We start from the raw sequence: 23578 nt of genomic DNA on the forward strand, positions 1-23578 counted from the left end.
AAGTGCAAGCTTCCCTTTCCTTTAATGCTCTAACTCTTTCCATAACCCCCCTGCCCCATGTAGCCTTTTCATCTCACTGCTGAGGACCTGCAAGTGCTCTTCTCAGGCAGCAGCAGCTAGGAAATTTTGGAAAGTTAGCTGTTCCTCTTGGAAAAGCAATGGGACAAGTTCCCCTCCTACTGCTCATTCAATGGTTATGGTTGCCTGATTTACACTCCAATTAGCTTTGGTGTGTGGAGGAAAAGAGAATAGAATAGGAACAGATGTAGCATAGTGGCTTTTCTAAACCAAGATAATTTTTAAATCCTCACTGAAATGAGGCATCAAAGAGATGTAAAGAGATAGTTATCTTCTTATGTCTCTCAGATTTTATTTATCTTTTTAAAAAAATAAGTGCATGGGCTAAGATTGAATTCAGACCTCAGACTATTTTATAGTTTTTCTGTAGGCTAATTCACCAACCTGACTCCAGATTTTCTCACTCCTGCTTGCCTGTAGCTAAATGTGACAGTGTTCGATTCTGTGTGAGGTATGAACTTGTGTTTAATGAAATGGAGGATATGACTCAAAGGCAAATGTTCCTATTTTAGTTCTCAGAGCTTCATACTATGAAAACACGAGAATAACTATGGACAGAAAATTATCAAGATCTAGGCATTAATACAGTAGAATTTCTTTCTACACCTTAGGCTGTTTAGCTATGGACTACTCCAGTATTGCCATATAAAAAACTGTGAAGGCAGCAAAATGAAAGACAGGATTTAGCAGAGGACATGCCCACAAGGTTAAACCATCATCACCCACTGGGTGTAACGATAGTGACACTGAAAACAACCAAAGCTCTTTGCAGAAGAGGTTTAGCTTCTCCACATGGGACACTATCATATGACCAAATGTAATACATGGCAGTCTGAACTTTACTCATAATACATTACTCTGAACTTTAATCATAATTAAGCCACTGCCACAGAGATATTCCTACTTATTACTGGAATTAGAGTGCCATTTGACACCCCTGACATTACTTGACCAAACTGCCATAGTGTTAGGTTTATTTAAAAGGGTGAACACAGATATTATCAGCCAAATTTAACCACACAGTTTCTATTGTACTAGAAATAAAAAAGATATCCAAAAACATTATTATTGAAAGACAGCATTATAACACTACTTCCAGAATATGGAATTGCTTTGGAAGTAACACAGGACATAATAGAACATTCTATTTAATTATACTAAATAAATCATGATCTTGAAACCTGTGGGTGTGTTAGAATTTTTGCTACAGCTCCATGTCTTTGTAAAGCTATTACTTTGTTGATATATATTCATACTACTTATTAAAGAGGAGTAGAAATTAGGCAAGCATTTACTTAGCTTTGTAAACATGTATCAGAAGACATAAATATTATATTTCTGTCTGGTTTTATACCATTGGAATTATTGCACAGATTCATCCACAGTGTGCAGTAGGCTTTCTCCCTAGAGCAGTTCTAACACTCCACTAAATATATGCTATTCCTCTTTATCTCTTTGAAGAAAAATGAATCACATCCACAGCTTGCAGCTATCAAAATGTGATTTATCAAGCATTTTCCTGAAAATGCATTTTTCCCCTTCTTTACACTAGGAGGCACATTTTTACTTCATACAGTTCTGTTGCACAGCTCTGCTGCATGCAACTCTTAGATACGTTAACAATTTCAGTCTAAAGTTAAGTCCCTGACAACCTTTACTAAGCCACACTGAAAGTATTCATCACTAATAAGGTGGGGGTTTTTTTCATGCGCCGGAAAACCACACTTACAATAATAAAAAATAACAGTCTGCACCCAACTGCTGGAGAACAAAAGCACAGGTTTTTTTTTCAGCAATATCTGAAGAAATAATTCACATTAAAGTACATCAGAGGGCTGTACAGTTTGAATGCAACTGACAACAAAGATGTTTGTATTAAAAATATGCACATTGTATCCCTGATATGCACATGTAAAATCCATTAGAAAGTAGGAATTTTTGTAATGAAAGATGTTTCAAAGTAGTACAAATAAATTCAATTTTACATTGACCTTTTTTTTTACATCCTAAAGAAATTGGAATGCTTTCTAAATTCTTATCTGATATGCTAAAAGGTAAAAAACTTGTATCAGATTATAGATCTTTAGAATATATTCCTTTTTACAAGAATCAAGTGTATCAAGTTGCAAATGAAACAAAGGCGAACCATAAGGAAGTAGCAATTGACAGGTTAACATGAAACTCCTTTGACCATCAATAATACTGATCAATTAATAAGAGGGAAATGGAAAATATATCTTAGCAAAAAAAAATTAATCCTCAAAATAAAAGAACGCATGTTTCAATGATGCAGACCCAACTTGGACTTACATATCATTATAAGACTTCATATTTCTATCTTGTTGCCTTTCTTTCACAGCCACAATGACAGCGTGTGGCTGACAATGCTAATATTTGGCTTTCTCTTCATTTCAATTTCACCCGGTGTGAGAGATTTCTGTTTTCAGATTAGCTAGATGAATGTACTCTCACTGTGTGTGTTTATTTCATTAAATCATGTAATTGTAGTTCTTGTGTCTCTGTAGAAGCTAATGACTGCAAGTAAATATGGCAGTAAGGTTTCTCATACTTTTGGGTAACAAGTTAGCAAGACTTTTATCACATCCCTCCTCTATTTCAGGTTTCGAAGACCTGAGCCTTGGTCACTCTTCAAGTATAATTAAAATAGCAACATTATATTGAGAAACAACGGCTGTGTTTTATTCACGTAACTTCACAGTGTACAGTAATAACCCACACAATTCACTGAGCATTAAAGTCATTAACCAAAATTGCTCTCAGCATGAAGCAAGGACTTTACTATGAAGATTAACATCACATTCTCATGAGCTGAAGCAAACTTTTACTTAGAATGAACTTTCATAAGAATACAGTGGAACAAATCTGTATTTTTGGTGTAGAGGTCATTTGCAAACATTCCCAAAAACACTGTTCTTCCACTTCAGTTAAAGCATTTAGAATAAAAATATTGTTATGCAACACTTATTATCCAAAACTGGTAGTAGTACATGTACATGATAGTACTACAACTCTCCACTAGGGTTTTCTTCCTTACTTTAGAGTTGTATTGTCTACTTGAGCATGTCCCAAGTCTTTTCATAGCCAGCAATTCCTTAAACAGCGACTGAAATTAAACTACCTCTACAGTTAAATACAACTAGGGAACTTTTCACTGCAACAGAACTAGAAATTCAGCTCAGGACTGTCAAGGAATACAATGTTCAAATAATGCTGCATCAGTTATTTTAACCATGAACACATGTAAATACCCACAAAGTAACCTTGCCCAATATCAGACAGCATTTTTCTCTCCTGAGAATTGCCACAGGATCTTCAATAACCATAAACTGCTTTAAAACTTATTTCACATCTCATTCAAAAACTTGTGCCGATAGTAGCAAAATAACTTTTGATACAGTGCCTTGGCAATAGCTTGATACCGAATACAATACAAAAGTTAAATCCATCCAATGAGCTACATGACTCCCATTCAGGTCTGGATCTTTCCAGGAAAATTTCTTGTCACAATCATATAATTCCTTTCTTAGTTTGTGAGATTTGAGAAGATATAGAGTGTACTGTTTCACTGTCTGGTAAAAAGCAAAAAACCTGATACTTTAATATTTCACTAATAGTTAGTACAGCTTGATGGTTAGATTTTCATAAATTTGACATAAATATAGCATCCCTAAGGTTAAATTAGGTGTAACCACAAACATATTAAAATTTTTCATATAGCTTTTAAGAACACTTACTCATTCTGACTAATCTTCTATTAGTGTCTATATTAGGCATGAATAGATGATCATGATTAATATACTATGTTTGCACAATGTGTTTAACACAAATTTCCAAAACTGCACTTTTAATAGCTTGTTATGAAGTTTACTAAGCGCTTTTTTTCTCTCTCCTGGAGGACTTTTGTGCTGCATTTTGAGGAGATGTACAATTTAGAGTCTGTGAAGTCAATGTGACAGTACCAATATGCAATGCTGCCTTAAAAACTCCTCTCTGATGTTGTTAAATCTTTCACAAGTCTCATACATGGTCAGAGAATTAACTGGATAATTCCAGTTAAGCTCCTTGCTTGCTTAAGCAGACATACATTCTTGCCCCAGAGTCAATCCATTCATAGTTGCTATTCTTTTATCATTCTTTGTTTTTCTACAGATTAAGGGTTTAACAACATAGTTCCAAAAAGATTTCTGTTCTGGTGAAGGAAATAAAACACAGGTGTCATATACAGGGAGAAGGAAAAAAAAAAAAAAAAAAGAAAGAAAAAAAAAAGAAAACAAAAGGTAAAAGATAAATAGAGGAAAAGAAACCAGAATGCAACTCATGCAACTCTCAGACGTAAAACATTTCAGATTGTTTCTTTGTAGAGATTCATCCAACACAACCTCTTGGTCTTCCCATATACATATGAGAAAAATATTTCCAAAGTCAATATTCCACAGTTCATGTTGTCATCTGCCATGATGTAAATGCCATCATTCAGATCCAGCTCTGCCCAAATGAGGAGATGGACCTTAATATTGTTCATCAGATCCCAAAGTCACCTTCTCTCCTGGTTTGTACAGGCCCAGTGACAACTTAATCATCTATACAAAAGGGAGAAATGCCAAAGACAGAAACTAATTCTTATTTCTATACTCCCAGGATGCAAGAGAACTCAGGTTCAGTTACCTTCCAAGAGCACAGATAAGACTTTTAACCTTTGTATCCACATTCTAGACAAAAAACAAGAAGCTCAAGAGCAGTGCTACTTCCCCCTCCCTGTTTTCAGTATGTCTAAGTCTCCACACTTCACATTCCAATGACAAAATACTAGTCACAGTATTGGTTAAGATCTTGCTTCAATTTTTAGTGCTCTCACAAAAACACAGTAATAATGTAAATGTATTGTAGAGGAGTAAAGAAGAAAACGGTAGAAGTTACCAAATAAAATAGTACATCCTTAATATTTATATGAAAACCTGCATCTGTCAGTTCCAATACATCCTGTCATTCCAAGTCAACAAAGAAACCCTGTGATTCTTAATATTAGAAGGGGGAATTGTAAGGGTGTTAAGAAATTTCATTTCTTTCAATTTTTTGGTGCTTCACTGATTTACTGACTTCTTTGTTAGTCTAAAAGACAGTGCAACCTCCACGTCCTTGAACTTTAAATTGATATTTAGAATGACTTTCCTAAAACAAAGTCTAAAGCTAAATAGCTACAGCACTGCAAACATCAGGAAAAAACTTGCTATCTTGTAGGACATCCTTCTCCCCAGCTGTTATTACTTACTGTGCATTTAGTATGAAGCCATTTATTCTACTGGATATACTTTTCTTACCACAGTCAGATTACAACATGAGGTATTTCAGGCAAACTACATTATTTCCAAACAATCCTTATGAGCCAATATGGTCAAATTTTCATGAACATGCCTAAAAACATCTCTACCATTGCAGAGCTCAAAGGAATGAAAAAGAAAGTAACCAAGTTAGCAAAGCCACTCAGATAAGCAGAGCAGTGATGGTGACTCACCAGAATTGGGGTCAGAGTTGCCATCAGCTTCAGTCCTCTTGTCCGGTGAAGCCTGGTCGTAGAATTCGTCCTGCGGCTGAACCAGAGGGAGAGGGTGTGAGATCAGGGTTCCACCACCCACTGGCTCGTGGTCTCCCAGACCACTGTCACTGCAGCTTTCCTGGGAGCCATCGGGGAGGTGAAATGTAACACGGCGCTGGGACTACAAAGAAGAGCACAGGACACACTGATTAGTGCTCTTCTTTTCAGTTCTCTTGACTATGTTTTTTTAACTTTTGACATACAAATAGATCCCTGGCAATGCTTACGAAGCAATTGTTATTATCATGTTTGCTTTTGGTTTGTTTGTGGTTTGTTTTTTCTTTTTTCTTTTTTTCTTTTGGCATGTTTTTAGATGAGAAATTGGCAGATGGGAGAGCAAAATTTCAAAGGTCTATACATGCTCATCTGTGAAATAAACTAAGAAATTGATCAGTGGAACATTAGGCATATTTCTCATAATTTTAAAAACATCATATATTAAAAAAAACCTCTCTCTGAGGAGCAAAACCATTGAAAACTATGTTATGAAAAGCAAATGGGATCCAAAAATTTAATAAGTATATATTTCTGAGGTTAAAATCTGTATTATTACTATTCAAACTGGAAAAAAAAGATATCCACCAAGCTAAACAAACCATAAAAATGGTTGCCATCTTTCAGAAGTAGTAGCATGAATAAATAGCTATCTATAAGCAAATTTAACTGATAACAGGCATGCATCTAAAATGGATAATTAGGATTGATAATATATGCATGAATTCACAGTGGTCACAAAGACTCACAAAATGCAACAGAATAAATAAATAAATAAATAAATAAATATTGATTTGGTAAGAGAAATAAAAATAAAACAGCACAGAGTTTGTACAAAAAACACAAGGATTTAGAAGCAGAATTTCACATTTTACTGAACTTCTTAAAAAAGAAGAAAGAGAAAAAAATCTCAAGAGAAAAAAAAAATAAACAAAAAACTCTTTAGCGTGCACTTAGATTATTGATTTTGAACCATTATTGATTTTGAACCTCTCTCATCTGGAGAAATAATCTGACTTTTGAATTGCGGGCACAGAATGATACAGTGATTCCCCAAGAGCTTCAGAGCTGAGAGCACCGCTGCAAATTGTTTAGCAACCATGACTGCTGGATTCATGAAAGGAATATTACAGGTCTTCATGGATCAAAATACTGCATCTTTGAAGGAATGGAAACAACTAGTTTGAGAGTATCTCAAGAGAGTGGTTCAATTAAGTTAAGCACATCTTCCAACAAAAAAAAATTAAAAAACCTTCCACAGCTTCAGTGGTCTGGTTTTGCTGGATTGATTAAGGAAAAAGAATAGATTCACAAAGTTTGCCTTAAGCATAGTAACTCTTTAGTTTAGTGGTTATTTCTTATCAATATCAGTCATCTGAAATTTATAGGGTATATCTAAGCTAATGATTCAAGGTTCCTACAGAGCCAGAAGAGAAAGAAACATTAGGAAAATACTACAACAGGTGTCCTCTACTAGTTAACGCTTTTAAAGGTAGTTAACATCATGTGTCCTGTATCCATCCTGAAGCATTATTAGGCCCCAACTTTCGTTTTTTTCCCCCTTCCTCTTTTTCATTTTTCTTTTAATGAGAAAAACCTCAACTTAATAGTACTTACTGTGTGTTTGCTTATTAAAGACTATTTGTTAATGATAATTGCTACCATTTTATATGATGATCAATGTAATCTACCAGGTTTCTTTTTATTCATCTCCCTTGGGTGGATATAGTTGATTAAGTCAACTTTAGATTACTGTGTTATTCAGTATAGGAATAAATGTAATACGATTTGCTCTTGGCTATGATTTTATAATTAGTATTTTGCTTTTAAGTTCCTTAAGTTCTAGCTTTAGGATTAGAATCCAGCTGTAGAAAACCAAATAGATCCTCTGAGTCATTGGATGCATTCATTACATCAACAGAGAACCTAACTCTATATATGCCACTAAGAAAAACTTTAGCTCACTCTTTGTTACTTTTTCCTACAACTTTTTCTTCTAGAACTTTCACCCTGAAAAATTTTTAATTGCTATCCTGTTCTTCCCCTTCAAAATGAGCACAATAGAAATGTAGCTAACTACCCCTCTTAAAACCTTCTCTTTCCACAACCACTTTCAGAAAAATAAATCTGGAGATCTGTTTTTCCAAACTAATAATTTATGCCACTAGCAAAGTCAGAAAGTGGTAAACTGTGGTGGTACACCCCTCTATCCTCACCTGCTCCCCAAGTCACACTGTGATCTGAGGAAAGAAGGTTTCTTTCATTTGTTTTAAACATAACAGACTCTCTGAGAAGACATGAATGAATGAGAAAACTAAGCCCTAAAATAGAGGAGGAGATGATAAATTAAGTTTTAGGGTTTGCAAAATAATAAAACCCTTAATAAAACCACCCAAATAAACAGAAGAACACATAATTACAAAAATATCCTTTTTCATGAATTAAATAGTAAAAATACTGATCTTGGATAACAAAAAAACCTCATACTAGCTGAAATCTGCTCTGACTCTATGCTGACAGTGACAGGGACCAATTAGTCAGTAAAATGACACAGGCCTAACACTTATACTGGCAACTTCTTAGTTGATAGTACTATTAATTTTTAAAACCATGCTTTAAATGATGAGAGAAAAGAACACAGTCTTGCCTTTCTGAGCTGCTATAGCAGGGTGATCTGCTTTGGAATGTGGTCAACTCAAATAACGCCCTATTTTGCAAGTTATCAGTGATGGGCTGAGAGGTGCTGTCATGTGCTGTTTTGGCATTGAATTGTGCTAAAAGCAGTCTGGCTCACCAGTTACAAATTAAGATCCTGATAGTTTGACAGATAAGCTGCTCAGTAGACCTGGAGACATATGGCTGGCAGTCAATCACTACACACTCTATACACTGTTGAAGTCCATCCACTTTCACAAGGTTGGGTTCCTCTCACATATACCTTCTTGGAGTGTATGAAGTTTTCTCCCTTGAAGTGGGGAAGTCCTTTCAAGGATATTCCTTGAGGTTGAGTGAAAGAGATTTGCCCATGAGCATTGATGTGGTGAGTTACATCAATCTCCACTTAATAATGGTTTCTTTTTTGCTAGCTTTATGTAATGACTTTGATATAGTGCACCATACCTATACTATATGCTTGTAGCAGTTTTAGCTTTTACATTCTGTAGTAAATAAATTTGATTAAGATCTTTAGTCTAATCATTTGTCATCTAAATAATAAATTAATTCATAAATTTATCTGATTTGCCATCATTAATCCTGCAGGACAAAGTTACTTAAACCATTCACAAAGTCTTGGATTAAGACTGGATCCAGTGACTCCTAAATTCCTCTCTGAGAAGTTCAGAAAGCAATGAGGCCCTTTCCACACCCCATGACTCAAAAGCAGGGCTTCTCTAATAAACTTTGCCTGAAGTTCCATTCTCACCCACAACAGCCACCCACTAGGGAATCCACAAATCATTATAAAGGGTTATAAAAAAATCTAAGGGTCATGTAAAGAGTGATCCAGTTCCAGACATGATGGATGGACACTATGTAGTCCACAAAAAAAACTTTAGATTAAGTTGTGCCATCAAAACAATGGGCGGAGCAAGGCTTCTGCGAAAAGAGACTCAAAGCAAACATTTAAGCTTAAGTATATCAGTAATTGAAAAGAAAGATTGTCCTCAATATACTGAGAGTTTACAAATGTTAGGTAATGTGATATGGAGCCACTGCCTCCACTGCCTAGTCCAAAACCCTCCTGCCTGGCTGCTGAAGCCCAGCCTGGGATCTCTGTGCTAGGAATGCTGCTGCAATGCCAAGACTGAGCGTGTAATGCAGACACACACATGGGTACCAATTTAGTCACAGCTGTGACTACACAGACAGCCTCAGACGAGGCTCTGGCCAAGGCAGCCCCTACATTCAGGACTAACAACCAGGCAGAGGCAGAGGCACAGGCACACAGAAACACATCCCCTCCTCCTCTTGGGCTGTCAGAGGCAGAAAGTCACAAGTGCAGCACACACGCCACACTCTCCAGGTTCACACACACACACCTTTACAGCTCTCCTTAGCACCAGCACAGCCCTTCTGCCTGCCCAGCACTCCTGCCCGGATCCCAGTCCCCCTTACCAACCCCAGCTCACCAGCTGGTCTCACTGGGTGCTCAATGCTTACACATGCAGCACTCAACACACTTGTCCCACTGGCAGGCCACACTCATGGATACCCCCCCAAATACCAGCATTGCCCTGCTGCCTGCCAGACACCCCCACCCAGACCTGGAGCCTCCTACTCCTGGCTGGTCCAGCTTGGAGTATGTCAGTGAAGCCACAGCAACAGACCAAGCACAGCTGGCTTGGGCAATGTACACAGACTCTCCCCCAGAAGCATGCATTACAGGATATAACAAATGGTCCAGACCCAGCGCTGAGCCCCTCACCAATTGTTCACTGAATTTATTGTCACCACAACAGTTGCCATAGGGTCTCTTCCTTGAGAAGAAAATCCAACATTCTTAGACTATGCTCATGTTTATATACTCCCTTGTGCAACAAAATCCAGTTTTTAATTCTTTTTACCTAAAGACAGAATCAAGTTATTTTGAGTAATGAGGATTATAGTTGGTACAAAATGGGGACTAATGATAACAAGTAATTACAATTTTAATTGTTCTACAACAGACGCGGGATTATATACAGCATGAGGTAAGGTTATGGTTCAGGTCCCAACACTTGCCCACAATTCACACCTAAAATCTGTGATATATTCAATCAGGAACAAGCATTTAGAGGGAGGGAATGGAGGCTTTCTTCAGGTCCTGAAAAAAAATCTGTCCTTATTTTTAATCAGGAAATATCACTTCACTGTTATGTGAAACTCGAAACTGAAAGGAGGATTCAGTCAAAGCAATATAATTTTACCTGTATCAAAGTAATTTCAATATATAATTCAGAACAATTTGACTCAATGGGGTTTTTGAACCTCGGCTGAGTTTAAAATTCAGGAAAACAGTCAGGAATTATTCTCCTTTAATCACCTACTGCAGAAGTTCATCTAGGTCAAGCATGACTTTGCACCCACAAGAGAAACACCATCTCGAATGGTGATAATGGATAGCAAACTCCTGTGCTGAAAACAGGACAGTTCAAGTGTAATAGCAACACTTTTTTTTTTTTTTTTTTTTTTTCCCCTGTTTTCAGACCGGGTGGTAAGCCAGCCAAAGCTTTTTTATCATAGTAACAACCAAATTGTATCAAATCAAAGACACATGAAACAGGTCGGGCTCCTTTTTCTCCTGCTACAAGAAAGTCAAATAGGTGCCTAGTACTTTCTAACAACAGTAATTTGTGAAATTATGGAATATAAGTAAGAGCTATGGTACTTGAAAATGCCAATAAAAATAGCAACACAAACTCTGGTGTAGAGATGAGAATGGGTGGCAGAGGATGGGGATATTCTAATCTTACTGATCAAATACAAAAAAGTAGAACTTGTATTTGACATAGCATACTGCATTTCTCTTCATTCAATTGGAGATGCGGAAGACACTTAAAAATATATGTGTGTTTCAACTTGTAATTTTTCCTTCCACATACTTTCCTGTTCTATTTTTCTTATTCCTTCTTAATATGAGGAATTCAATGGTGCCCAATGACAGAGCAGGTAATCCTGGGCACAAACTGAAACACTGGAGGTTCTGAAGATCAAGAAACTTTTTTTTTTTTCCTGTGAGGGTGACTGAGTACTGGCACAAGTGGTGTAGATACTCTGTGTAGCTCCCTCCTTGGGGATATTCAAAAGCCATCTGGACACAGCTCTGGACAAGCAGCTGTAATTATCCCTGCTTGGTCAGGGGGTTGACTAGATGCCCCCCAAAGACCCTGTCCAACCTCAGCCATTCTGTGATTCTGTCAATTATAACTGAAAATAAAAGAAAACCTGGAAGTATTTGAAGCAATTTAATATTTTTTCCAGAGTTGAAAACATAATTTTGTACTGAAGTACTTTGTTTTTGACAATCTTAGCTGTATAAAATGTATTCCGATGCTACAATTTCTAATTTTGTTCCATACAAATCTATGGCTTTGGAAAACTTGTACAGAGGATTATATTTACAATTTTGAAGGCCTTAGTTAACCAAAAGAATTGGCAGGAATTGTACCCCAGAACGGATTTCTAGAAAAGGTACTCCAATACTAGTGAGCTTAAGGCACTACTTATGAGACTGAGCTTTTTTGCTGCTGCCCTATTTTCCCAGACACACTCACACACAAGCAGAAAGTGGGCTGCAAATAATGTAAGGTATTTTGTTGACCTGAGTGCTAAAAGCCTGAAGTACAGGAAAAACCATGCCATGTGATATTGAGTGTTTGAAATGTCCTGTGGCAGGTGAGTTATGAGCTGTGTTGGAAACAGAACTTTAATGTAGGAAGTATAAGCACTAGGTTTCAAAATTGCTCTGTTTTGTCCATTGTACACTAACATCTAAAATGCATTTTATTTCCAATTGTGTACTTGAGCCATTCAGCAAGTTACAGAAATCAGCATTAGGAGGGGATTTTGGTTCTTTTTTACTCCAAAAACCAAACCTTCAAGCTTTTTAGAACTATTGTATTGTTTTTGCTAATCAGGGATCCCAGAAATAATTACACTATTGTTCTGTTGCTGAATGTTTCACAGGGACAAATTTGGCTACAGATCCTATCCATTGTTATAAACCAAGCTGTAATTAAAAAAAAAACATTTCTACACCGGGTAGTTGGAAATAGAACCTGCTGAATTTTAACCAGCTGAGTTGCATTTTGAGTTTACAAATTAGGTGCTTCTTCACTCAATACAGTTAGGAATTAAAAGCCTCTCCTTGATTTTCCAGACAGGAAGAAGCCACTAAAACATCCAATTCACAACTTCACAGAATGGGATGTAGGTCTGCATATCAGAATACGTATTCAAGCATAACATGTAATTTTTCAGATATGGAGATTTTACATCAACAAAAACTATTTCCCTTTGTTTTCTGAACTATTATGGTATACTTTGTGTTAAGATGACAAATAAATATTATGAAGGGAAAAACAACTTCAAATAAAACATTCAGGAAATATTTTCCTTATTTAAAGATTGGTGATATGGAGGCTTAAAAGTGAAACTTGAAAAAAACAATTTAACTTTATTATGGAAAATTAACAAAAGAATCTATACATGACATAATTTACTGAAACTTCACTAATGAATAAAGAAGTCAGAGGATAAGTGTAGTAATGTAAAATCAAGTGTAAACAGTAGACAAATACCCTAAAAAGCCCATAGGCTATTGATGATTAAATGATGATTATGGAGAAGATATTGTATCTTTAGGAAGATGTTGTAAAGACATAAGAAAAATCTAAGCTAAATTCCAAACATCTTTGTGGAAAATATGTTTCATAAAGTTTGCTCCTTCCAGGATCAAAACAAAAAGTGCTAGTTCATGTACTACAATATAGATTTTTAATTTTTTTTTTAATGAGATCAAGACTGTAAATGGAGGCTAAGTCACAAAAACAGATTAGCAACAGTTTCAAAAAAACATATCTATGTTTGTATTTGCTCACCAGAAAGAACTGGCAAGGTCTTTGAATTAACATATGGTTGCTGTATTACTGTGTTTTATAAACAATGATTTGTTATCTTTTGCAGTTGTGATTGACTTAGTGAAAGGTCCCTAAAATATACAATCTACATTCTCTTCCCATTTGGAAAGTTGAATCAAGGACTGTTGTAGTGCACCTTACAAGGCCACAAAGCACCTCAAACGCAGCTTTGTACAACTCAGCTCACTGATACACACCTTCTTTCATGTTTCACTGCACTTTGTAAAAAAATGTAAATCTGAGATAAAATCAATCTACTTTCTTAGTAAAAGCTACTCTGGCTTTCCCCTGATAATCTTGGCTCAAGTCTGTGTTACATACAAATTGTGCAGTAGATCCCTGCAAATTGCTAAGAGAAATAGGTTTTTTTTTTCTTGGCTGCTTCTAAACTTCCTCATGCAGTCCCCATGGCAGTCCTTATTCAAGGATCCGCTCGCATCACAGGATAATCCATTCTCCATGCTCATCTTGATAACTTACGCAGAGAACCAAGATAATGGAGATAGATAGGGTTTTGGCCAATCTTCCAAGCTAAACTAAGAACGAAAAAAAAAGAAAAAGCAATTGATACAGCCTCTTAATACCACTTCTTCATACCATGCTACTCATATAAATAGCTGGAGTGCTTCAGTATATACTTCTTTTTCCCTTTAAGGTAAAATTGTTGGTATTGATTTCAGAATGTAAATTGTTCCTATACCAGACAATAATTTGATTTCTTCTGCTCAATTTCTCAGTACTAAAATTTCATAGAAATCTGTAAATTACATGCACTGCAATGTATTAAAAGGAAACATAAATATAATTACCTATTATATCTGTCTTGCTACTAAGTCTGCACAGAACTGGCCTTTTCATAAAGGTGAAAAAATATTATTAATTACAGTCTGATGCATGACCGGGTAGGAAATGACAGCATAATAGTCCCAAGCACATTTAAACATGGAGAACAAAGAGCCTGTCTGGCTGGAGAGTTGTGTTAGTTTATCAGAGACAGTGAATGAAGAAAAACCTGCAGTGAAATCCTGTGGTTTCTGTTATCCTTTGAGGCAATATCACATTCTTCCCGTATTTATGTAGTGATGTTCCTTCATTTTATTTTGTGAAACTATATTCTTTATTTCATAAATTCTTCCTCTGGTTTTTTTGTTTGTATGTTTGTTTTGGGGGTTTTTGTTTTGTTTTGGGTTTTTCTGTTAGGTTTTTGGGTTTTGTTTTGTTTAGGTTTTTGTTTTTGGTTTTGTTTCTTTATTTTTGTTTTTGTTTTTGTTTTGTTTTGATTTAATTGGACATTTAAAAGACTGAAAAACCTTTAACTAAAGACACTAAACACAGGACTACCACATATATTTTAGGTTTTGCCTTCCTAATATCTACCTAAAAGACAAATATTCCTTTTCCTAATAAGCATTGCTATCTACCTAAAATAATTTTTGACTGCAAGGTAAATTTGACATAACAGAAAAGCTAAGTGTTAAAATTTAATTTAGTCTAAATCAGAGCACTACCTTCTTCAACTTCGGAGTCTGGTAAAACACTAATAAATTTTGAACATTTTAAATAGTAGCCCCTATCCTCCTGAACTAATTGTCTGAGACTCAGAAAATCAGTTCTAAGCTTACGATTATGAAAACTAATCTCTCAGATGCATGCAGGAAAGGAAAGAGGAGAGAAAATATGGAAACTTGTGTACAATAAAACATAAAAAATAACAGCCATGTGTGTATTACCAGTAGAAAACTAAGCTCATGTTCAGAAATGGTATTCACCCAAATAGCTAGACATCAGTAAACCACGTTAGCTTGACATGTCTTTTACATATCTCTCACAAGAAACTGGAAAAATGGCCTGACTCACTAAAAGTTGAACAAATTTGTACATACCTATTAGAAATTAAAATTTAATGGAGGAGGAAAGGCAGTTCTAATGAACATTCATGTCATGTCATCATAAAAGATATATAATTGCAAAATAACAGTAACATGCCTTTTTGGAATGCCTGTACTCAATCATTGACTATAGATGACAAGGTAAACTTAGGGCATGTATTAGAAGATGTAACACAGATTAATTCCTTTGACAACCCTGTTGTTATAACCCTTGACATTAGAGAGACATGAAGTTCAGAGATTTTAAATTTAAATGTCCCAAACTAACCTACCCAGATCTTGCACTATGTTCATAACTGTTTAGCCACCTGACTTTAGATATTCAATACTTAAAATTTTAGCTGTGTTTAAGAAAACTATTTAAGATGCAGGACTCTGAAGAAACAGATCTCACTGACAAAAAGATACTAGACTGACTTACATATAAATAATTTAGTTGCAATTGAATTACATTTTATGTGATTTTTAGTAACTTGAAAACTTCAGGAATCTTCAATTTATTTATTTAGTTTGATTTTGGTGATGAGGTACTCCTAGCATGACAGATAATGCACATTACAAGTGCACTCAATTGAAGAAGCATTTCAGAAGCACTGTACCAATTACAACAATAATAGGCATAACTTCTCTACACTCTGAGAAGTTTTACATTAGTAAAAACATGTGTTGATCAATAATGCATATGAAGTACTAAATGTAGAAACAGCTGTTGCTGAGATTTAACAAGTTAAATTGTAGTAATATATTTACCCTGATTTACATTCTGTAATGTGAGCAAGGTAATAAAGCTTCAGGGACTTAGTTTTACCTATAAATCACATTTTTAAATGCGAGAAGGAACAATTGAGAATATTTCCCATATCAGGATGACACATTATCTGGAGGCTGCTTATAAAAGTAACCCTGTTGTTGTCATATATTAAAAAATTTACTAATATATTTGCATTTACATGTACAATGTTAACATAAATTATGTTTATAGTATTTAGTGAGTCACAGAAGTGTTCCACCAACTAAGGCTTATTAATGATATTGAGTAAACTGATACATGCAGCATGATGTCAACAATCATTACTGACACTGCATCTTACTGTTGAAGCCTAAAATTACTCTTACAGAAGTACTGTGTATTTAAGGTTTCATCACTGTCAGTAACGACAGCAGATATGCAGAGTTCAGCAGTGTCAGGAAGCAGGAAACTTTACAGAGATCTTCAGCAAAAAGACAGATGTGATAAAAACCCCTTCAGTATTCTGCTCCATTAGCATTCTTTAGTAGCACACATAACCTTGGAAATCAAGGCCATGGATTTTGTGTGAAGGTAGCAGTCCTTTGTCTGGGGTGATGCTATACTATAATACTATAATTAATCCTGTGATTTGAATGCTTTCATTTTAATAATGCATGTTAAAGGAAGAAAAACATACTTTAAAATCCTCAAATTTAACAACAAATGACCAGTGTCTACTAGGAAGTTTGTACCCAAACGCTTTAAAGGTAGTCAATGTCCTAAATTGAAAAAAAGAGAGGGCAGGTAGGGGTTGGAAAGAAAATCTAAAGGCCTTTAAATGATCACACTCTAAAATAACCGGTGCTTATAGTGACATCATGATGGGGATCTTGATTTTTATTTATGTGAGTTTGAGGGAATTCAATTAAGAAGATTATATGGATCCTCAATAAAACAAGGATTAATAAATGCAGAAAAAAAGTAAAATTCTCATAAAGACTCTAAGGACTCTTTATTTTGTATTAGCATGGGGACATGAGGAGGGAAAGGAAGGACGCTCTCAATTTAGGGATGTTGCAGGAGAATAACAAATTAGCACATTGCTAGTGGTGTGTACGAGTATGTGTCACAGTCAATTCACTGGGTTACAATTAATTCTGAGTCAGCAGTTGTGTCTTCTCCTACAAGCACAGAAAGCAGAAATGGCAGCAGCACTGCTCTTTGAGGACAAGAACGTTTGCATGCTATGATTCTGGAAAGCAGCTGTACGTCTATTAACATAAGGAACACTAGAGCTATCACATTAGATAAATGGATCCACATCAGAAAAACTGAGTGGACATGATTGTCAAGCATAATATGGTTAAGTTAGTCATCCTGGGAGACATGCAATTTCTAGAATATTTTAATTTTGAAACTAATATTATTATCCCAATTGATTGCACACACTATAAGTTAATTAAGACACCTCTGTTAATATATCTGCATCTCTAATAGAAAAAAAAACTAAACAATAATGTATTTCCACCATAAAAACATATGTTTTCTTACTTGAGATAGGATGTCCTTAAGAACTGTTTTCCTACCAATAGTTTTTCTGGATTTATTTTAGGTTTGCTTTTCTATTTTATATGAACTCCCAAAGCTTTGGAGTTTTCATTTTGCATATGCAAACACATGATACAGAAAAGGAACATTTAAAAATCCCCAGCTTCACATTTAGGATTCACCAGGGAACTATGCATATTAAAAATACTGACTACAAGCTTCTCTTCCAGCACATATAATACACAGGTACATCTGTCTTGCAACATCTTACAATGTCAGAATTTGAAAAACTAAATCCACACAGAATGCTAGTATTTTCTGTGGCTGAATGTTTTTTTTGACTGTTTTGTGTTGCTTTGATAATGGGTCTTTCATTCCCATGTCATGTTAACTGTTGGGGCAAGTCTCTGCTATATGAAATTAGAATCTCAAATAAAACACAAAATCAAGAATAAGTTTATGAAGGTGTTTACACACAGAGGTTTCTATTTTAAAAAAATGTATCACCAGCTTGGTCAGAGAGAGAGCTAAAACCTCATTAATAAACAGGATGAAAAAGGAAAGAAGAAAAAAGGCTTCTTGCATGGAAATCAGCTATGTGACAGTGGTATTGTTGTACTATCAAAACAGCAGATACTCTCAACGGTATCTTACTGAGAAAAAAAACCAGTTAGGATGTATTTTCTGCTGGCCTCAAGCAGAAGTCAAATGAGACCTGACAAGAATCACTATTATTATTAGACTCCATCCAATTGTTAGTATTTTCCACAAATTACATATGGCATGCACTTGACACATTAAAGGTTATAGGGAAAAGAAGAACTCCAACTATCTTTTGGATAGTTTCAGATAATGACGCCAATGCCATGTTCCCCTTAGAATAAGCAGAAAATGTTTGATAGTTCCCATTATATTCTGATGTTGTATAATAACCTACTTTGTGCTGCTTGAGATTAATGTTAGTAAAATCACACTGATGAAGTTCTTTCAGTGGTCTGAAAGAATAACTTTGCAGAAGTCTCTGAAGTTACAGTAACTTCACGAATACAAGCCGCACTGAGTATAAGCCGCATCTCTGGGTGTTGGCAAACATTTCGTTCTTTGCCCATAAATAAGCCGCCCCTGAGTATAAGCTGCTCTGTCATTTGCAGCGAGGACCCGCATGCAACAAAGTTGCCAAATAGTAACAAAATCGTGGCAGGGCAGGGTTTACTGGTTCGGCTCGGCTGTGTGGGCTCGGGGCTGCCGACAGGGCTGGGTGGCCCAGCTTGGTGCTGCCGCTCAGTGGCAGGGGGGCACAGAGGCCGCCGGCACCCGCGGTGGTGGTGGGAGGTGGGGATGGAGCCACCCCGCTCCTGCGGCAGCGGCACGCGGGGACGGGAGCCCCCGAGCCGCGGGGCCAGCTGCATGGAGCCCCCTGCCTCTCCCCGAGCCGCAGGGCCAGTAGGAGAGAGCTGCCTCGCCTTCCCCACCCCCTGTGCTGCCTGCACGGAGCAGCTCCATCCGCCGCGCAACAGAGTAACCAATTTGTAACAACCGCGTAAATGCCGGGTTTTACTGGCAGGTGCTCGACTTTGCAGTTTGCACTGACTCGGTTTGCACTCCCGGGGTTGAAAATGTCAGAAAATTATTCACATATTGGCCGCTCCTGAGTATTAGCTGCATTTGCGGTGTGGGAGCAAAATTTTGGTCAAAACGGTGTGGCTTGTATTCGTGAAATTACTGTACATAACTGATGCTAATAGTCACCTACCTGGCTTCTGTTGGAAAAACTTTCACTGAATCACATTTAGAAAACTACAGAACATTATATGACCTTGGCCTGTGACTTCTCCATTTTCTGTCTACAAAATGAGAAAGCAGGAAGTTGGACACCTACTTTGAACACAAAACAATTTAGTGATTGGTGTATTTATTTTTTTCATGCGCACACTAGCAAGTTTCTCATTTCACAGAATTTGTCGGATGCCATTACCTTTGATCCCAGTATTTAAAACTGATTGATTTATTTGTGCATTTTCCACCTGGTACACATGATCATGCAAATAGACTGCTGACTTTAGAGCCAAACCTTTACTAACATTTCAAGGGTAATTTGTACCTGTTTTGCAAATTCTAATTTTTCATTAGACAAACTGACAAGCACAAAACTTCTGTCTCACATTTTATTTTGTGCAACAATACTAATTTAAATAAAAGTGTGAAAATCACAGAGCCATTAAAAAAAGAAAATTGTAAAGGTATATGCACATCCCTATGTGTCTTAATTTTCCAGAGAATATTAAAAAAAAATAAGTCCATATAGGTTGTATCTGAACCTAAATTAACTGGTGGCAAATATTGCTGTTATGACAGGATTCTACTTTACTAGCTATCTACTGAACAGACAGGACATGCTTCTGAGTAAGAATTTAGCATTAGAAAAATTATTAAATAAATTACATCTACATATCGGCAAATTGAACTGAGTTGTTTTAATATAGATTTCTCACATATAGTAGTTCAGGATCCTTTCTGATACGATCCTTTCTATGACAGATGGATGAAAATGCATGCTAGCACTTTGAGATTTGAGGTGTTATCAAACTGTAGAATAAATCACAGAGCTCAATGCCTGTGGAAGCCACCTTATCTCAGTCTTCGAAGGTTGACAAGGCATGTAAAGAATGCATCCAAACTGCCTGGTTTGATCTCTATTGTTGACAGATCACAGATACGAAAGTCTGAGATATTTCCACAGGAATTGCAAGTAAGATGATAACCAGTCAAAAATGGCAGACAACCACACCTATTTCTTAAAAAAATGTGAAAGTAGAATGGTGGTTTTTGTTTTAGTGAGGGTGAACAGAGGAAGAAGACATCATTACATTGCAGTTGCTAGTTTGCTAGTAATATTAAAAAAAACAAACTAACTAACTAAAACACAATGAAAAGAGCAGGCAAAACTAGTTTTAGAAAATTCTTTGAAATGGAGACTTTAATGCTTCTTCACACAATTTTGAATTTCCTTAGAAGGAATAAATGCAGGCCTAACTTAGAGGTTAGTAAAGTCACTGGAAAGTTTTCCACTGATCTAAATGGTATTAGGATTGTTTTATTTATTGTTTTATATTTCTACTAACACTAAATTCAATAAAATTCCAAGTTTTTTCTGTCATCCAACTGTTATTTTTATGATTGTTTCTGAGTTTACCAATCTTTTAAATCTAAATTACATTACTCACAGATATTATCTTTTGTAATAGAGGCACTCATTATACATATTCTACTTTTTTTGCCCTATGGTGTTGGATTTTTTTTTCCAGTGTGTGCTAATAAGTATTCCTTGGATATAAAAATTTAAATCTGGTCATGGCTTCTTAAGATTTAAGAATATTAAATAATAACTTTGGTTTTACATTAAGTGTTTTGTGTGTCAGTGTTTTGTCTGTGCGTGCAAGTTCCTGTGCCTGAACTTCCTAGAATCAATTATATATATATATATATTCCTTTGTATCTTATCTCTCTAATTTCTAAATGGAGATCAAATTCTTATGTGTAATTAATTAACTGTACATGAAGTCTGGCCTTAACTTCTGAATTACAAGATGTCCAAAAAAAAGGTAGTAAAAAATTATGTGGCAGTCGAAGCAAGATCGACATTTCGGTATGAAATGACAGGCAAGCTTCATTAAAGGCCAAATCCTGCAGTTATTCCTCAGAAGGTAATGGAGGCCTTGCACTGCAATAAGGAATGCTGATTTCATTGACAGGTAATTACTCTCTTAATGCCAAACTGCTAAGGTGTGAAGCATCCATCACTTTTGGTCAGACCAAACCTCCCATATATGCAGGTTACAGGACAGCCAAGTCCCCCTTGGCACAGGTGTATACACTTTGATCCTTGAAATACCACATGCACTGCACCCAGGCAGAGTCACTACAATTGAAATCATGCATTGGAGGAAAAGAGTAGCTGGGGGACTCGAATCAGCCTTTTTGGTAACAGGCATTTCTCTGCAAGATTTCCTGGAATTAGGGAAAAAGAGCAGGTATGACTACATATGGATAAGTGCTTACCGCAAAATTATCCTTTTCCATGGGAATAGTTTTATGTAATATTAGTTGTAACTAGTTTTATTGAAAGGAATACAATAAAAAATATAAAATAATTCATTCTACCTCATATACAAACAAAAGCCTAAAATATGCATATATTAGAGAAATGCCTCCTGTGCACTTTGAAAAAGACCAGAGGGTATGAGCTTTGCTCTGTAGAGGCAAGGTTATTTATCATTATTTCTTAGAAAAATTGATAGTTTAAAATCCCTAGAATTGAAATTAGAAGCCCTCTGCAATAATTTATTTTGTCCTAATAAGAACAGTAAAAGTATCAAAAATAATCCAAAATCAAGCTGAACATGGTTAACTTCATAATAAGGAAGCCAAATGTTTCCCACAGTAGGAAAAAAATGATATGGTACATGCTCTAGGTTGACAGATGGAAGAAAAAGAAAGACAGATGTGCTCTAATTTCTTGGGTAGGCTTTTCTTTCTTTCTTTACTCCTTTTTTCCCGTAAGATGACAATCAGGCATAGATGAAACTGCTTACTCAATAACACTGGCTACAGATATTCACCAGAGCAGTAATGCCAAATATCCTTTAGGACTTTGCCCACTAGTATAATCTCAAATGATATTCAGTAACAAGCAAAATGAGTAACAGCTGGCACTTTCCTTAGAAATGGCAAAACACCAACCAGGTCCAGTTTATGCAGCCCTGGTAGAAGGGACCATCTGGAATGCTAGCCTGAATCTTAACAATTAAAATCAGGGGCCAGGTCAGACAAGTGGCATCTTAAAGAATTCATGATACTGAGCTCCTAAGCTAAACTGAAAATGACAGAGAAGCCAAAATGTGAGGGAATATAAGTAGTCATTCTCACCCAGGGGATGAAGGGTGATCATGTGCTTAAAGTACATGAGTTGGAAGACAGACTCTGTGACATATTCCATGTGTAATAAAAATGTAAGTTGCTATAATAAATATAAAGTTTTCAGTTAAACTCAGAATAAGATACCTGGGGTCTCTCTTCCAGGCACTGAGAACCTCCTGATGGTGGCCAGCTGCTGTCAGCTGCCAGTGATTTGAAACACTTAAAATTTGTGCTTACTGGTAAGTGGAAAAGATCATTGCCCCTTGGTTTTTTTTTTTTTTTTCCAGCTAGGTGTGATGTTTTTGAAAGCTAACATGATATTTGCGAATTTATTTAAGATGCTCAGATGGCAAATGTTATGAAGAGAATAAATACTTTATTATTTTATAATTTGAAGTAGAAGAAATATGCTTATAATTTTAATTCACTTGACTATAAAAGGCTTAACACTGAGAAGGGAAACATGGAAGAGGGAACAGAAGAGTAGCATTGTGAGAGGAAAAACTCAAATAACATAGGAAAGAATGCTCTTCCTTTACAAAATTTACAATCTGATTGAAGACTGGATGAAGTTAAGTCAACAAGAGAGCCATGGGGAAATAACACAGGTAGCAGTAACAACTCCACATGATTACTGTGGTTAGTGAAGTGTCCTGCTTGATGGATCTAAATTATTATGCTTTCTACTTGTTTCTGGGGATATACTTTCCTTCTTAAAAAAAAAAAAAGAGAGAGAGAGAAAAGCAGTAGATCTTCCTTTGCCTCTTTTGCTGTGTTCATAATGTATTGTCATTTCTTTAATCTCTTAATTGCAGTTCTGTAAGCAGGAATTTTGCTTTAAGATATTAATTATCATGCTTCCCCATTCCCCTCATCCCCCCTGAAACTTCCTTGTAAAATCCAATTGTCAACTACCTTTAAAAAAATACATAGGAAGACCCTTATTAAGTGATGGCAAGAACAGGATATATGTGATAGAATTAAATTTGCCCAGGGAACACAGGTGACAAGAAAAACTTATTTATGTATAGCAGAGATAAAAGGAAGAGGATTGAAACTCAGCCCTCTGCAGAAGAAAATGGGAGGTTTGATTATCTGGGATATGGAGAAGTCTGAGTATGTAACAACTTTCTTGTCTTGGTCTTCTCCAGCAAGTGCTCCAGTCACAGCATCCAAGTCACAGAAGACA

At 36.0% G+C, this 23578-nt stretch overlaps 1 protein-coding gene across 5 annotated transcripts in view; it reads right to left on the minus strand.

Moving 5' to 3' along the window:
* Positions 1-23578, minus strand: part of PCDH9 (protocadherin 9) — an 836069-nt gene that overhangs the window by 240367 nt on the left and 572124 nt on the right. For 2 of the 5 annotated variants that reach the window (XM_033052274.1, XM_033052273.1), the window contains one exon: positions 5612-5687. In XM_033052274.1, coding sequence (XP_032908165.1) covers positions 5612-5687 — 76 coding nt within the window. Of the gene's footprint in view, positions 1-4365; positions 4680-5611; positions 5814-23578 lie in introns of those variants that run through there. The other 3 variants (XM_033052272.1, XM_033052271.1, XM_033052275.1) reach the window with 2 other exon arrangements.

This window comes from Catharus ustulatus, chromosome 2 (assembly GCF_009819885.2).
Source record: "Catharus ustulatus isolate bCatUst1 chromosome 2, bCatUst1.pri.v2, whole genome shotgun sequence".
NCBI lineage: Eukaryota > Metazoa > Chordata > Aves > Passeriformes > Turdidae > Catharus > Catharus ustulatus.